This window comes from Lampetra planeri, chromosome 6 (assembly GCF_965212315.1).
Source record: "Lampetra planeri chromosome 6, kcLamPlan1.2.h2, whole genome shotgun sequence".
In the NCBI taxonomy this organism is placed as follows: Eukaryota; Metazoa; Chordata; class Hyperoartia; order Petromyzontiformes; family Petromyzontidae; genus Lampetra; species Lampetra planeri.
This window is the reverse complement of record NC_136112.1, coordinates 8,640,091-8,657,724: the sequence shown is the minus strand read 5'-3', so window position 1 is coordinate 8,657,724 and position 17,634 is coordinate 8,640,091. Positions and strand designations below refer to the sequence as shown.

Sequence of the window (17,634 nt, the reverse complement as noted above, 5' to 3'; positions counted from 1 at the left end):
TAGAATATTAAGCTCTTATTCACAGATGTCCAGTAGGGGCCGGTAAGAACGTTACGACAACCAAAGACTCAAAACGCAGAAGATCCCCTAAGTTTGATCTTCCACGAAGCTCGCGGTTCACCCGAAGCTGCATCCACCGCACAAACCACGGCAGCAGATGCGGATACCCTGATGATGCACAAATGAAAAACATTGAAAACTCTCCAGTAGTCGTGTGCGGCTGTGGTCGTCCAGAACAGACCGTGCGACGTAGAAACGACGCGATTGCCCGATCCGCAAACACGAAAGGGGCCGACACCACGGCGCGGTTGTCTGGCTTGACCACCTGAATGTGCGATGGTAGCTGTGTTGCTCTGCGTCTACGTGAGCCTACGTGGGATTTTTGCACATTTTTGCGTACGGTGCTTTTTCTGCAATATTTTAGTGTCTTTTGTTGGATTTTCTGTTTGCACTCAGTCACATAGTTACTTTAAGATGTTTTTAAATCCTTTATATTAAGTTCGCTTGCTTGCTTGCGTGCTTGCGTGCTTGCTTGCTTGCTTACGACCGTGCAAATATTTCGGTCGTTTTTTAACCCACTTCCCGTGATCCAATCGAGCTGACATTTTCCACACAGACTCGTTGTGCGTGACAATTAATTTTCGTGAAACATTTTTTCAAAAGTTTTACACTGTTTAGGGAAAAATTATTAAATATATAATTACCAATCGCTTAATGCTGGCAGACAATCATCTGAACCATAGGTGGCAGCTATCTCAAGCCAGAGGACGAGAGGACTCTAGCTGCCACGCATATAAAGGATTTAGAGTGAAAAACTATGTTTTTACGGGTTAATTTTTTGTTCATGTTTTTGTTTTTTGTTTATTGCGGTTGCACCCGATTCAAGAGCCGAATGGCTCACAGGGCTATACCTAATAAATTAACTTGAAACTTGAAACTTGAGCCGTGCGAAAGAAAGAGGAAAATATTGAATGAGCGAATGATAAGGCCGCGCGGTGCGTTTCCTCGACCGGATCTGCTGCTGCTGATCTCACTCGTAAGCGCTTTGTAGATTATTTTTCTATTCTCCAGGACAAAAGAGCGCTATAACGAATCAACGTTTCACGGGGTCACGCTAAGCGAGGTTTGCCTGAACCTAACCCTACATATATCTCTCTCCACACTGGATGCGAATTTTTATTTTGTGTTAGGTATTTTTCAACTCACTTTCTTCATTCGAGTAAGTGCCATGATTTTTAATACGAAGGTCTAGGTTTGTTTAGTTGCATGTACGTGTAACAGCTCTTGTGTCAATCCACTGCTGGATGACAGCTTACCCACGCCGTGCAGGTTATGGAGTTGTTTTCAAACATACTTCACCATGGTGGCCTGCCCGAGTTGGAAAATTGATTTCCCTGTACTGCCCTCTGCTGCCCACAATGTATTACCGCAGCAGCCTAAAACACGTGTTATATGCACTGTGCTCACTCATTGAAACACTTATCTAGGCCATCCATGCTCAACCCTGCTATAACATATGTGTTGTGAAGGAAGGGACCTTGTCTGAAACATCGCCGATTATATGCTTATTTTTAAGACCACACACTGTTATTGACGAGTTGTTGTTTTATGTTTGTGTTTATTGTGCTTGCGCACCACTGCCAACGCAGCAGCGGCATCGTCACCTACCAATTTGCTGTGACATATGGATCAGACACGCCGCCACTGGCAGAGAGAATTGAACAAAAGCGTGCTGAGAATGACACAGAGACACAATGCAGAACGCATGGATCAAGGATTAACACATTCCTGCGGAGAGCGCTGGTAGGAACGTTGGGTTGCTCGGTCAATGGCCAGGGTCAACGGCGGCGTGGCGTATTCCGCAAATATGGCCGACTGTGAGGGCGAGCACAAGCCGGCGTGAGTAGGTTAAACGTTGAGTTTTATAAGGGCACCACGGGGTGACCAGCCCCTCCCCACCCAGCCCCACCCACTCCAACCCCCCACCCAGCCCCACCCCTCCCCAGTCAGCCCCTCCCCACCCAGCCCCTCCCCACCCTCCCCTCTCCACCCCTCCCATTTTTGGATGCACGACGGACGGACACAATAATCCCCTGTGGGCTGGTGGAACCAGGTGGTTCCTACCAGTAAATGCTGAGTATATCCATCGAATCGACTGCGAAGAAAATGCAGTGGGCTCGGGGAGGAGGGATGGTGGCTGATGTATGTATGTTGAACTTCTTTCGCACCGTACGTAGCCAACTGTGCTAATCGGAGGTGCGGGGGAAGGACAACAAACTGATGGACGAGACTCGTGATGCAACCGCAGTCAATTAAGAAAAAACAAGCAGGAATAATATCAGCTGATGTGCGGGGTCGGTTATTCATTTCAGCTGCAAACAGTCCGGAACGCACACCATATAAAGCTTCCATTATCTTGTCCTAAACCTGTGCATATGAAAATAAAGGTGCAATATTAATATTGGAATACTATCTCTATAGGCGTGCCTTATATTGTAGTGGTAGTGCCTTACGCCAATAACCTCCAAAAATCCCAGCCCAGACTCGAACAGCACCAGCTTTCCGGAAAATATTGCGTGACAAATGAAACACTATTCACGAGTTAAATGGATTGTGGCATTTCTGAACTGGTAGCAAGAGGGTTGGTGGGCGGGGCTAGAGGGGGGGGGGGGGAAACCTTCATCCAGCACAGCCACAGAGAGAATTTCTACCCCGTGACCTTGGTAACTGCATAGAAGTTCAAGGGTAAAGCCACCACACAGTCAATTTTAATATCAGTCAAATCCCTTCAGAGGAGGCCAATCCTGCAACTTCAACTCGGTTCAGCTACAGAGCGATGCCCCCCCCCCGGCCAGAGACATGCAGCGGTGTCGTTTGGGGAAACAGGTTCGAGTGTCTAGCAGACAACATCATCAATTGTAACCCTCAAGGCAGCGGCGAAATCGCCGTCACCTTCACACGTGCGTGCGTGCGCAGGAGGCAACATTTGTCTTTTGCTGGCAGCGGTACCGTGGTAGTTGGCGCAATGGGCTACGAGCCGGGCCACCCGAGTTCGATACCTGCACACAGCCAGCGTCCGTGACATCTGTAGCGTGCTAAGTCACAGACACTAATAGGCAGAGGTGGGACAAAGTCATTGTTATGCAAGTCCAAGTCGAGTCGCAAGTCATCAAATTCATGACTCGAGTCTGACTCGAGTCCAAGTCACATGACTCGAGTCCACATCTCATAGGTGGGACAAAGTCATTGTTATGCAAGTCCAAGTCGAGTCGCAAGTCATCAAATTCATGACTCGAGTCTGACTCGAGTCCAAGTCACATGACTCGAGTCCACACCTCTGCTAATAGGAGGTACTCTCTCTCTCTCTTTTATTCCGGCCTTCACAGCCTCAAGGGATAACCACATACTGGGTCGGGACAACCAACATGCTGCCAGACCCACAGCTTGAAGAGGGTGACGATCACGACAACGACGGCACGACGAGTTCCACTCCAGATTGCAGCAGCCCCGACTGTGAGTCGGAGCTCGCCTTTTATCCTCCCCAACGTGGCCAGGCTCCGCCCTCGGCACCGCACACCTCTAGATCCCCCAGAGGGCTCCGCGCCTTGCCCACAGGTGCAACTGGTAGATCGGGCTGCTACCCCTAACTCCATTGTCTACCAATCTCCCAGCGGCACGCGCTACAGTGACTCATTCGATGTCACTACACATCGACTCAGCGTTCATGGAGTAGCGTAGCTGCTGTGCGTGTGTGTAAGCATCAGTATCAAGGGTGGTGGCATTAATAGGTTATCGCTAATAGCACTTTCTCCAACAGTCTATGTAAGCTACTACGGGGAATATGTCTTTGTGGAGTAGGTGGGGGCTGTGGGGGGCGTTGGTGACGTTATGTACTGCACACTGAACATGCCAGGCTCGCCAGTGCAGAACCTGGGGCTGATGGCGCTGAACCGCAATCATGAAATCCATGCAAATTTTGTTAAAATTGAATTCACAGAACGGTTACAAATGCAATTAGCTGTGAGAAGCATATTTGCGATTTATTTATTTTCAAAGTAATTAATATTACCAATTATGCACTTGCTCGGGGACATGACATTTATTTAGAATTTATTTATTTATTTAAAAAATGTGTTAAACTTTCCACGCAGAAGAAAATGTTACGTTAATCTCAATATGATATTTACAACATCATAGCCTTTTCACCACCGTAGGTATCGTTCGATGTCCTCTTAGGGCTAACCTGCAACGTTCCTATTTTTAGGAGAACGCAATTTGCCGGAGGGTGACTCAGAGGTGAGAGCACTAACCTGGGGCACCGCTGACAACCGAGGTTCGAATCCAGGTTAGTTAAGCCACCTGTGATGATTCCGGGCCCTCAAGAGTGGCGAGTCAATGTGCGCGGCCTGGTCGTCGATTGATAACTCGCATAGAGAACCACATACGTAGGAGACTCAAAAATCGACACACTCATATAAAGATAAAGATCCCCCGTATAGCCTTAACAGACTTTAGGGGCAAGTGCTGTTAGCGAGCACCTATGAAGGCCGGAACGGTACACGAGGGGGTGGGGTGGCCAGCACCACGCCCGACCGCCTTTGTCTCCCCAGTGGCGATGTTTACACACCGCACCGGGTACTCATTTCAGGCTGAGTCGACCTAGGGGAGGCCCAGGACCAGTTCAAATAATCGTCACTGGCGGTGTTGGCCATGAGCGGGAATCGAACCCGGGTCGCCAGGTTCATAGCGCAGCGCGCTAACCGCTGCACTACCGCTCCCCACATATGCTCACATAGTGACGCACGTGTGGAGAAAGCCCATGGGCTGACAGATATACCCATACACTGCACTCACATAGCGACCCATATTCTTCCATAAAAACCCATAGACTCGTATAGAGACCCACATGCTTATATAAACACCCATAGACTCACATCGAGACGCGTAGACTTGGATATATTCACTAGGTTGTGATGAAACCAGGTTCTCAAATGTAGCGAATGGATGGTCTCAACTCGGCCACTAATGACTGCTCATCATATTACATTTGGTGCGTCGCTTAATTTGACAAAATCCCTGCTTTGAGAAATAAAAAAAAACCCTTTTATTGTTGTGCAATGTGCGCTCATTGCAGATCAAATAAAAGGTGCCCCTAGTGTGGATCATATAATTAATCATTCTGAAGTGACTTCAGGCGCAGTTTCATCATCTTATGGCACCGTATTCCGGATCTGTTCTCTCAACACGGCAGGGTAGCGCCCTGCGCCGCGAGCTACTGGGAGAATTTCACAAGGCGACGCCTCCTGCACGTGCCAAACAATTGGGAGTACTGTACATAACTGGAATGTAAATTGAAACACGTGTGTACGCGCGTGAAAATTTGAAGAGAGCCAAAGAGTATATAAGCAAACATCCTCGTTAATTTTCGTAGCGACTGGGTTACAGGCGCTTGAACAGCAGCTGCGCCCACTCACGTTGATTAATCGTTCATCTTCCAGACCCGCGATCAACACTGCCGGGCCTGCCAGCCGAACATCCCTCGTGACAAACTGCGCACTCAGCTGAAATTGCGCGTTCCACGGTTTTCGCGGATTAACGCCGTGATTTTGGGGAGGAGGGAGGAAAAAAAATTAACCCGTAAAAACAAAGTTTTTAACTATAAATCCTTTATATGCGTGGCATCGGTTTTATTTTATTATTCATTTCTGTTTTTCTTGAGTAAGAGTTTCATTTTTATCACATTGGTATTTTAAATTAAATATGAAAATTTTGTTTTTCCTAAAAAGCGGAACATTTTGGAGAAAAAAATTTCACTAAAATAAATTGCCACGCACAACGAGTCTGTGTGCAAAATGTCAGCTCGATTGGATCACGGGAAGTGGGTTAAAAAACGACCGAAAGATTTGCACAGTCGTAAGCGCGCAAGCAAGCAAGTGAACTTAATATAAAGGATTTAAAAAGATACTTCACAACCGTATCATCTTTCCGTCTGGCTTGTTCATTGCACGAATCACTTCGCGATCGAGTTTGGGGAAAATGTCAGCATCGCCTCCCACTGGATCTCACAGCAACGACAACAAGAACAAATCTGTTCACCAGGGATTCATTTTAGCCGGGTTATGTTAGCATCGACCACACCATACTCATATTCTTGGTTCTTTCGGTAAAGTCACGTAGAAAGGAAATAATAAAATAATAAATAATACAACAATAAAATTCTCACAATACTCTTTCTGTACCCAGCACACCACATCCAGTATCTCTCTCTCGTTGCGGTTGTGGCGAAAAGGTTGCCAGCGGTCCTGGTTTTCCCAGGATTGTCCTCCTTTGGAAAATATGAAAGTCTTTACCTGGACCTTAAAAGTTATAGGTTTTGTCGGTTGCATAATAATAATGTACAAATACACCGCTGTAGACAATGCATTCATGATTCATAACTGATTTATGGGATCAGATCGCGTAAGTAAAATGTGTGTTGTAAACCCTCCTCCATCCTACACGGCCAATTAAACACATTCCTGCGGAGGGAGCTGGTAGGAACGTTGGGTTGCTCGGTCAATGGCCAGGGTCAACGGCGGCGTGGTGTATTCCGCAAATATGCCCGACTGTGAGGGCAGGCACAAGCCGGCGTGAGTAGGTTAAACGTTGAGTTTTATAAGGGCACCACGGGGTGACCAGCCCCTCCCCACCCAGCCCCTCCCCACCCAGCCCCTCCCCACCCAGCCCCACCCCTCCCACCCCCCACCCAGCCCCACCCTCCCCACCCAGCCCCTCCCCACCCTCCCCACCCAGCCCCTCCCCACCCAGCCCCACCCCCACCCAGCCCCACCCTCCCCACCCAGCCCCTCCCCACCCTCCTCACCCAGCCCCTCCCCACCCAGCCCCTCCCCACCCAGCCCATCCCTGCACGATGGACGGACACAATGCTCCCCTGTGGGCTGGTGGAACCAGTGGGTTCCTACCAGTATAAAGTTGTCACGTGATCAAGCGTGACACCGCGTCACTGCTTCAGCACCCCGCGTGTTGCTGGAGAGCGATCTGACAACATGTAACGACTGGGTGAAGGGTCAAGGGTGAAGGGTCAAGGGTTGAGGGGCATTTCGCTGAAACCTACAACCAACATCGCCGGGCAGTTGCCACACATCTGGCAACTTTACTCATTGGCTGTGTCAGGTGGAGGCGGGTGTACGACACACAATTTACTTTAGCGATCTGACCAAAAAAAAAATTACGAATGATATTGTTCGCGAATACCTTCGAGCTTTGTGAGATAATTTGTGGGTTTGTGAGATCGTCCTCTTCCCATAATACCAACAACAAAAAACCTTCACGGTTCCCATATGTCCAGATTTTTTTTTTTGCTACCGCAGAGACGCCACGTGGCGATGATGATTATTATTAATATCTACCACCTAGTCCAGGGGTCTGCAACCTTTAAGACATAAAGAGCCACTTGGACCCGTTTCCGAAGGAAAAAATAAACTGGGAGCCGCAAAACCATTGCAACTATTAAAACAAATATAACACTGCATATATTGTTTCTTACCTTATTGCTATATACAGGATCGTGCAGTCAGCTGTCAATCTGAATAAAAAAATGACTTTTTCACTTAACAATGTAAAATATATTTTTGCAAATTAATAGCTAAATTACCTGGTTAATGGGATTTTTGCTCCTGAACCTCAGTGCACAGTGTCTGCACATCAGGGCTGTAAGACGTCACCTTCATTTTCACACAGGCTTGCAAGCTGTCATCTGTGAGGCGTGATCGATGTTTGTTTTTAATATAGTTCATGTTGGAGAAGACCTGCTCACATACATATGTGGAGCCGAAGATCGACAGGACTCCAAATGCATACTTTTTCATGTTTATATAAGTGTTGGGGATGGCATTCCATGTTTCGAATACAAGTTTGTCCTGTTTGGGAAGGTTTTCAATATCACTCCATTTATGATTCTGAGCCAGAATGGCCTTCTGACGGGCAACATCCTCAAGAGTAGCGGTCAAGCATTTGAACTTGGACACCCATATATCTTTGTCGGCTATATCGGCCAGTTCCATCTCAAGATCAGGTTGACTTACACCTGCAAATGCAGTCATATTCAATAGGGATGGATCGATCGCCAGGGGAGTGACAGGGAAGGATAATGTCGTTTTTTCCTCTCTGAACTCACAGAATCGTTTCCCAAACGAACTTTGCATTGTGGTGATTGCAGACTTGAAATATTCCAAATTTATCGTATCATGGCTTTGTTTGAACTCTCTCAAAGAGGGAAAGTGAGACAGTGTACCTCTCTGTAAATCTTTGACAAACACTGTCAACTTGCGCTCGAATGCCAAAACCTCCTCCAGCATGTGCAGGGCTGTGCCTCCTTTCCCCTGAAGGGTTGTATTTAGCGTGTTTAGATGTGCTGTCATGTCTACCATAAAATGTAATTTTTCCAGCCACTCTGGCTGTTCCAGCTCAGCAAAGGTGAGCTCTTTGCTGCCCAGGAAGGTTTTTACTTCTTCCAAACATGTGACAAAGCAACGGCAACGTTATTGCCTGTCACCGGGCGGGCAGTGTGGAGCGGAGCGGCGACCTGTCAGCAGCGGCAACGCCAGAGCAGGTGTCACAGTGCGCCTCCTCCCCTCGCTAGCATCCGCCCCGGAGCCGCGGTCAAGGTTCAAAAGAGCCACATGCGGCTCCGGAGCCGCAGGTTGCCGACCCCTGACCTAGTCCCTGAGAAATGAAGCCGTGCCGCTGCCATATTTCGCGCGGCTCCGAGAGCCGCTGCACCGGCATTCACCGCGCCCTGCGGTTCCTGATGAGGGCCAGGAGGCGACACGCGGCCATGGGGGCCCCACCAACACACTCTCCCCTCCCACCAGCACACTCTCCACTCTCGCCAATAACTCTTCCTCCCTCGGCGCTGCCGCCCTCCCACTCCTTCTGCTCCTCCACCTACAGCGGGGGGAGCCGCCGACTGCCCACGTGACATAAATCACGGACGGGTCTTTGCACCACCCACGCCCAGCCCAGCCCAGCTAGCGCATGTCCCACAAGACAAAAAAAACCCTCACGCTTATATATATAGATCCATTATAACACATATATATGTGTGATCCTGTGTAATTTTTCAATTGTCTGACATTTTGCGGTGCACTTTGAACACGTGTTTCTCTGGTGTGGGACTGTCAGATGATGATGATGAGCATTCACTCGCCCCGGTGTCTCTCACCGCATGTCTCCCGTGCCCTGTTGTCCACTCACCCTATTGTCTACTCGCCCTATTGTCCACTCGCCCTATTGTCCACTCTCCCTGTTGTCCACTCACCCTATTGTCTCACTCACCCTATTATCCACTCACTGTCCACTCACCCTATTGTCCACTCACCCTATTGTCTCACTCACCCTATTATCCACTCACCCTGTTGTCCACTCGCCCTATTGTCCACTCACCCTATTGTCTCACTCACCCTATTGTCCACACACCCTATTGTCCACTCACTCTATTGTCTCCTCACCCTATTGTCCACTCACCCTATTGTCTCACTCTCCCGGTGCCTCCCTCACTCACCCTGCGCCGCCCACCCCGAGCTCACGAGGAAGACGGGATGGCGGGAGGCCGTCTGGGTGAGCGATGCTCGCTGCCGCGTGACACGCCGTGGCTTCAGTTACTCCGGCGTGATTCATTTACTCGGTTTCATGTCGACGCGACGTCGCAGGGATAACACGCGGGTGTCGTTGATGAGATGAGAAGAAGAAGACGAAGACGCTTATAGACCTTGGCGAGAGACGAAGGACGCGCATCACAAGGTGACCCCACCCCCACCCCCCTCCCGAGAATTAATTACCTACGATGGGATGGAGCCGGTATGCAAATGAGCGTCAGCTGGAGAACCATTAGGCTGATAGGAAAACCCGGTCGGATATCAGTGCGGCCAGGAATGGAGCGCGTTCAAGGCATTCCCCGAATTTTTTTATGTTAATCCGTCCCGTCGAATTTCACCGCGTTACAGTCCGAAGCAAGAGCGCAGAGAAGAGGCAACTTATTCTGTCTTGCTAATTTAATCGGCGTGATCAGCAGTTGCGGCAGCCAAGGAGCAAATCCACTGCCGGATTGAGTCGGGCCTGCCCAATAATATATGCAGTTTATCAGCATATTACATGTATTGATGTTCCACAGACGTATGCTGACCTAGACAAAAAAAAATTAAGCAAGAAAACTTCTGCACCGGTTTCGCCCTCCTGCGTTTCATCGGCAGAGTCGCGCGTGTGCTAAATAAACGCTGCTGGACCATTGGTAGGTGCCCTCTCTCAACAGCACGGGCTCTCAGCGCGATCAATAAGTAAATACTCACTAAACACTCCAGTGTTGCGTTCCGTGTAACACAATAAATAATGTACGAATTTACATTTAATGTAATTACAGTGGTGGAGGTGGGGGGGTGGGGGTACTGAAAGAGCGGTGGCACAGCGGTTAGCGCACTACGCAAATAAACCTGACGACCTGAGTACGCGCGTACCGTTTATACGGCTACTGTGGCCAACCTCATCAGCGGCGAGCGATATCTGCACCGGCTCAAGACACCACCTTCACCAACCTGCACTACTCCTGACCAGCGCGACGCCGTACTGCCTGGTCAAACAACAACAGCAACAACAGGCCACGTGACTGACGCGGCACGGGGGAGGCCTTCATCCAGCAGTGGACAAACAAGTGGCCGCCAATGCGTGGGTCTCGCAACCAACCAACCCCCGACCCACGCGGCCACGCAGAGCACGGGACCGCTGTGACCGCAATCAGCCGAGACGACATTGGGGCATTCGCATCTCGGCACGAGGGGGAGGGGGGGAAGAGAGGACGAAGTTCAAAGTTCATTTATTAGGTGTAGCCCTGTGAGCCAGTCGGCTCTTGAATTGAAGGACGAGGCAATCATCGCCTCTTTCCTGGCATCATCACTCAATAACCCCTCGTGGCAGCACCCACGATGAGCCCCAAACGCCCGCAGCTCGTGCGGGTTCACGCCTCTTGGGTGTCAAGCTTGGGGAGGGGGGAGGGAGGGTTGCCACTTTCTCCCGTGTTGAGTTACAGGCGTAGTTACCACCACCACGTCTGCCTGTTTACGTGGGAACCCAGGTGAACCCAAGCCTCCAGCCTCAACGCTGCCTCCACCACGTGTTATATAAGCCCCTCCCTCCTCCTCCCCTTGTTCAAATCCATTCTATCCTTGCGCATTTTGGCAGCAGCAATATTCCCAAAAGCTTAACGCCGATGTCGAGGTCTGCGAGTCGCCACGAGAGGGCTTCAGGAGAGAGTTGTTGTAGTTTTGCCATTCCTCCGTGGTAGACACTGCTGCGGTTTGCCACGTGGGCCATATTTTGGGGTTGCATGGCCACGGTCCCTCTCGCGTGGCTTGCGGCTTTAATTTTCCATTCATGAAGGAGATGTTGCACATCGGGCCTGTCGATGTGTTGATGCGGTTGATGGCTACACCGCCGGTGCCTTCGATCAATGGCGGAGCCAGGATTTTCAGGTAGCGGGGGGCAACCCCTCCAGCAATGAAACACGATAGAGGAGTTGTTAGTAAGTAAGGACGCGTCCCTTGCTTTTCATTCGACGCGTGTGCGGCGATGGCGCAGCCATCGATCGAGGGTCGAATTCGAACCGCGTTGTGTGATCGGCATCGCGCTCGCTGAAGGTGAATGCCTTCAGCAGGGAAGTCGTGTACTGTATATGCAACTGTGCACAATTCTGTGAGTCACTTATAACTACGTTGCCGTTACTTATTGCCAACTATGGACTCAGACTATTGTCCTATCAGCTCATAGAATCCCTGGCATGTAATGATATGCTACACAGTGGCAGTAGGGGTCGCAAAATGCCGACGTATTACTAATAAACCCCAATGATCCGATCGAAATGAGGGATTTCGATCCGATCATTGGGGGGGGGGGCACGTGCTACCCCCCCGCCCCCCCACTGGCTCCGCCAGTGCCTTCGATGAATGTCAACGTCTGGAGGTGCGATGTTTGGGTCTCGAATGAGGAGTTGATTTTCGGACGTCCGCGTTTTTCCCACTCTGTTCGCCGTCCGCGTTCTTGCTGATGCGGCTGAGATTCTCGGACGATGGCTCCACTGCTGCAAGAAAGCCTCCCTCCCCCCCACGCTGTGCGTGCTTGTGCGGATGCTGGCCGATCGATTTTCACGACGACGCTGGTCGATCGATCTTCACGACGCGCTGGTCGATGAAGGTGGAGGAAGAGCGGCTACGTCTCAGTATTTCAAGACGGGAGACGCGATTGCGTCGGCTTAGATCTCAATGGCGGTAGTAACCGTCGTGGTGTGCGAATATCAGCACTGGGGATACAAAGGCGGCCGGGACGTGGTTCTGGCACAACCACCACCCCTTTGTTACTCGGCGCCGGCCTTCATAGGTGCTCGCTCACAGCGCTTACAGTCTGTTAAGGTCATATGAAGAGGGGGGGGTGGGGAGATCTTTGTATTCGTTCGTAGGAGCTGCGGAGGTGTGAATTGTTACACCTCGAGAAGGTGGAGCGTGAGACGATGACCCTTTCATTCGCACGTCGGTGCCGCGGACAAACCGCACGGGGACCGCCGATCCCACCCGGGCTCCGCTGTGTTCCACGGGGACCGGATTCAGCCAAACAGTGTAGGGAGAGCATCGGCCCAGAAGCCCAAAACCTCATGCAGAAGTGGCCCATGACACAAAAAAAAAACCACGAAGAAAAACCCAACATGACATTTCCTCGTTACGTCAGTTGCGTGTATCGTCATTAAATGCCGTTTAATTAGCCTGCTTGATTTTTTAATATTATTTAACTATGTAATATTATTTTATTATTTCATTTTATTATGTTTTCTTTTTATTATTTTATTATTTCCATTCTACGTGACTTTACCGAAAGAACCAAGAAGATGAATCCCTGCAGTCACGAAAGCTTTAAATCGAAAAAGAAATATTAAAACATAATAAAATATGTTTTATTTTTATTATTTTATTATTTCCATTCTACGTGACTTTACCGAAAGAACCAAGAAGATGAATCCCTGCAGTCACGAAAGCTTTAAATCGAAAAAGAAATATTAAAACATAATAAAATATGTTTTATTTTTATTTTTTTATTATTTCCATTCTACGTGACTTTACCGAAAGAACCAAGAAGATGATCGCCTGCTTTAATCTGGATGGGTGTTTACCCTGGGAGGCTATGAGCGATGGGATAGACTGCTTAGGGGGGGGGGAGGTTTTCATCCAACAGTGGAGAGTGGACCGATCGTGGCGAACGATGATGAAGATTCATATTCTTGGTTCTTTCGGTAAAGTCACGTCGAAGGGAAATAATAAAGTAATTCAAATAAAACAATAACATTCTCACGACGTTTCGATTGCAACACAAGCAATCATCATCAGATGATGAAGATGACCGCTGTGCTGGGTGTCCCTCTCTGGTGTGCAGTACTTCCCCCGTTGGCTGCCACCCCCCACGGAATGCCTGCATCTCATAATCTCACGTGACACTCCTAGCACAAATAGAATATAATTGCGAATAAAAAAAGATATATATATAAAACACACATTCAAAATGTCGTGAAAAGTGACGCTTGTGGTCTTATTGGAAGCCAAATGACCGTCGGAGCGTTATGGAAACGTCAAATCGCTTCATTGACTTGAGCCTTTGATGTTACTGCACATACAACTTGAAAATAATATGACCCATAGCTTCAAGAAAGTGTCCTTGGCCGACGCAGTAATTGTTTGTCTGGACACCACCAATGATTCAAGCAATTAACCCTGTCGCTGCTGCTAAGACACTGTACCTCTACACCCAGGTCCCTCTCGTAATTGAGACCATTCTGGCTTCTTGAGTGTTCACACCTACAGTTATCGTCTACACACTTGAAACTTGAAACCGCTCCAGAGTTTGCGTGCAATAAATGTCGCTGAAATGTTGTGTGCATGTTTGTTGAACTGTTTCGCATCGTGCGTTGCCAACAGTGCTAATCAGAGGTGCAAAGTGACGCAGGGTCAATGGATTGTGTAAATATGCTTTTATATTTCGTGTGGAGAAATACACATTTGAAGTAGAGATCTTGTCTGATTATATATTTTGTTATATAAAATATGCAATATTACAACACAGCTCTGTGCACTCTCTAGCATTATAATCGTTTAGTTAAAACATTTAATAAATGGCTTCATTCACCACTGGGTTTCTAACTGTAGATGCCTTTCTAATTCTAGAAACAAATATTTCGTGAGTTATGCCGCTATTGATTTACTCACAGATGTTTGTCTAACATCCTGAGAACTAAAATAGTACAACGATGAGAAATTACGAGAAACCTACACGTACACAAACAAACTAAAATAAAAAAAAATGAATGCATGTTTCTCCTTTGTGAGAGAGCAGCCGACAATGTTTAATGATGACAACTAAACAGCCGACGACCACCACCTCACTGCCATCTGCGAGTGTCGCGTAGCAACAAATCTTGAACTAATAATGCCCGCAGAGCGAACAGCGGTGCGTGTTTGATCAAGGAGAAGACGGCAGAACCGGGCAAGCAGGCCAGTCATCCTCCCAGTGCGGCAAATGCACGACACCTGCGGATCGATCCGAGGTGAGCAGACTGGCAAATCTGCAAAGTCTTCCTGGGCCCGTGAAAAGTCTCGGTTGCTTGTCAAATGCACAATCCGACGCCGCACGAGACGATGCATTTGCACGCCGCGTTTTAGCGATGCTACTGCGTTGTGCAGTGGCGCACAAGAGCAACTAGGACCAAACTAAACACACTATCACACCTAAAACAGTTTTTAAAGGTTAAAAAACTGATGCAATGGGCAACGTTCAGGGCAATGGCTCTTCTTCAAATCACACACCAACGTTCAGGTGTTGTCATTTCAACAGAGCTCTCTCTTTCACCCCCCTCCCCCTCTTCTGGTTTAGTGAGATGTTATTCTTCCCAGCAAAATGTCCCTGCGTTTTTGGACCTTCGGAGGTGGTGGTGGGGGGTGGTGGTGGTGGTGGTGGGGGGTGGTGGTGGTGGTGGGGGGTGGTGGTGGTGGTGGTGGGGGGTGGTGGTGGTGGTGGTGGTGGGGGGTGGTGGTGGGGGGTGGTGGTGGTGGTGGGGGGTGGTGGTGGGGGGTGGTGGTGGTGGTGGGGGGTGGTGGTGGTGATGGGGGGTGGTGGTGGTGGTGGTGGGGGGTGGTGGTGGTGGTGGTGGTGGGGGGTGGTGGTGGTGGTGGTGGGGGGTGGTGGTGGGGGGTGGTGGTGGTGGGGGGTGGTGGTGGTGGTGGTGGGGGGTGGTGGTGGTGGTGGGGGGTGGTGGTGGTGGGGGGTGGTGGTGGTGGGGGGTGGTGGTGGTGGGGGGTGGTGGTGGTGGGGGGTGGTGGTGGTGGTGGTGGGGGGTGGTGGTGGTGGTGGTGGTGGGGGGTGGTGGTGGTGGTGGTGGTGGGGGGTGGTGGTGGTGGTGGTGGTGGGGGGTGGTGGTGGTGGTGGGGGGTGGTGGTGGTGGGGGGTGGTGGTGGTGGGGGGTGGTGGTGGTGGTGGTGGGGGGTGGTGGTGGTGGTGGTGGTGGGGGGGTGGTGGTGGTGGTGGTGGTGGTGGGGGGTGGTGGTGGTGGTGGGGGGTGGTGGTGGTGGGGGGTGGTGGTGGTGGTGGGGGGGGGGGGTGGTGGTGGTGGTGGGGGGGGGTGGTGGTGGTGGTGGGTGGTGGTGGTGGGGGGTGGTGGTGGTGGTGGTGGGGGGTGGTGGTGGTGGTGGGTGGTGGTGGTGGTGGTGGGGGGTGGGTGGTGGTGGTGGGGGGTGGTGGTGGTGGTGGTGGGGGGTGGTGAGAACCCCGAGTCGCCTCCGACTCTGGTGCACGGCTCAAAGCGGCTGCCGCGCCGCCGCAGGAGAACGATCGATGCCAAGGCGCCCGCCGAGTGAAGCGTCAGCGGGACGATTCGGTTTCAGGCCTTTTGCGCGGCTGTGCAGACCAAACTCGCGTGGGTGGCGATTTGTCGCGAGATCTACCCGGTTATTATTTGGTTTTAACGCGTAGAGGCTTTCGCGGCCAATGTTATTCGCATTAACGTTTTTTTGGGGGGGTTAGATCGCTTAAATATAAATGTTGTGTCGTACCCCTTCACCACCCGACACAGCCGGTAAACAACGCGCCAATTAGTGACGACTTCAGCCCACCGGCGGTGTGTTAGAGAGTAAATCCTTGCAGTCACGAAAGCTTCAAATCTAGAATAAATCCACAACATTTACAATTTGAGGACGACGTTTCGCTGGTAACTACATCCAGCACCATCGGGAGATTTGCCAGAACTGTTTATTATTTATATATTTCATGGGGGGCAATGGGGGGCGGTGGGGGTTGGCGAGGTTCAAGCTAAAGAAACACGCAATAACAAACTTGACTTGAAGCTTTCGTGACTGCAGGAATTACTCTGGTTCTTTCGGTAAAGTCACCTAGAGAGAAAATTAATTAAACAGAATACGACGTTTCGATTGCAACACAAGCAGTCGTCATCAGGTAGAACTACATTTGAGAGAGAGAGAGAGACAAAACACAGGACCGGTTCAGATCATTGATAATTGCCACCGGTGTTGGCGTGAGCGGGAATCGAACCCGGCGACTCCGCAGCGCGCTAACCGCTACACCACCGCTCCCCACGACGACTCCAATGCGATCCGTAATTTGACACACACGTCCTCCACACACACACACGACAACACACACACACACGACAACACACACGCGCGCGCGCGTGCACTGCGAGTATATCTCACATTGCAGCCTGTATAAATAACGCACCCGTCCACTGTAACACTCCTGGCATATCTAAAACACGTCATGGGGGAGCGGAGGAGACTTGCAGATGATGCATTAAGGCAACGGCGCTTGCGTGCTTGTGCGTGTCACTGTCGACTCGTTCGTTGGAATGCCGAGGGGCGAATGAAAAACGAGCGACATTGAAGCCAGTGGCGCCCGGCGCGTGTCTGTGCCTCTTTGTTCTGGCGGAGTGAGCGTAACGTAGCGCTGCGAACCCGGCAAACCCCAGTTCGATTCCCGTTCACGGCCAACATCGGTGACGCTGATCTGAACCGTTCCTGGGCCTGCCCTAAGTCGACTCAGCCTCAAATGAGTACCTGGTGGAGTGTGTGAACATTGTCACTAGGGAGACAAAGGCGGCCGGGCGTTGTGCTGGCCACCCAACCCCTCGTGTGCCGTGCCGGCCTTCATAGGTGCTCGCTAACAGCACTTGCCCCAGCAGTCTGTTAAGACTACACGGGGGATCTTTGTCTTTGCAAGAGAGATGGTGACAGCTTGGAGAGGCCTTCATCCAGCGGCGGAACAATCGCGGCTGATTATTATTATTATTCATTATCACAATTAAAACTTGTGCCAATTAATCTTAGCGTGCGATGCAACACGTGAGCAAAATCCCTGTCGTACACGCACGCACGCCTCCTCTAATTGCACAATGCTCAGCGACCCCAGTCAGGGTGACCTATTCGCCCCAGGGCACGGTGGCGCTCATCTGGCGGAGGGCACGTGGTCACACCGACGCATGCAGACGACGCGCAGCCGACGGGCGATGTCAAGGGTTTGCTGATTCTTACCCCGGCATCG

At 50.4% G+C, this 17,634-nt stretch overlaps 1 protein-coding gene across 1 annotated transcript in view; it reads right to left on the bottom strand.

Moving 5' to 3' along the window:
• The window catches only part of LOC144719658 (uncharacterized), a 41,121-nt gene that overhangs the window by 21,284 nt on the left and 2,203 nt on the right, over positions 1-17,634 (bottom strand). Inside the window, exon 2 of the mRNA XM_078595795.1 lies at positions 8,792-8,946. Within this exon, the coding sequence (XP_078451921.1) occupies positions 8,792-8,946 (155 nt within the window). The remainder of the gene's footprint in view (positions 1-8,791; positions 8,947-17,634) is intronic.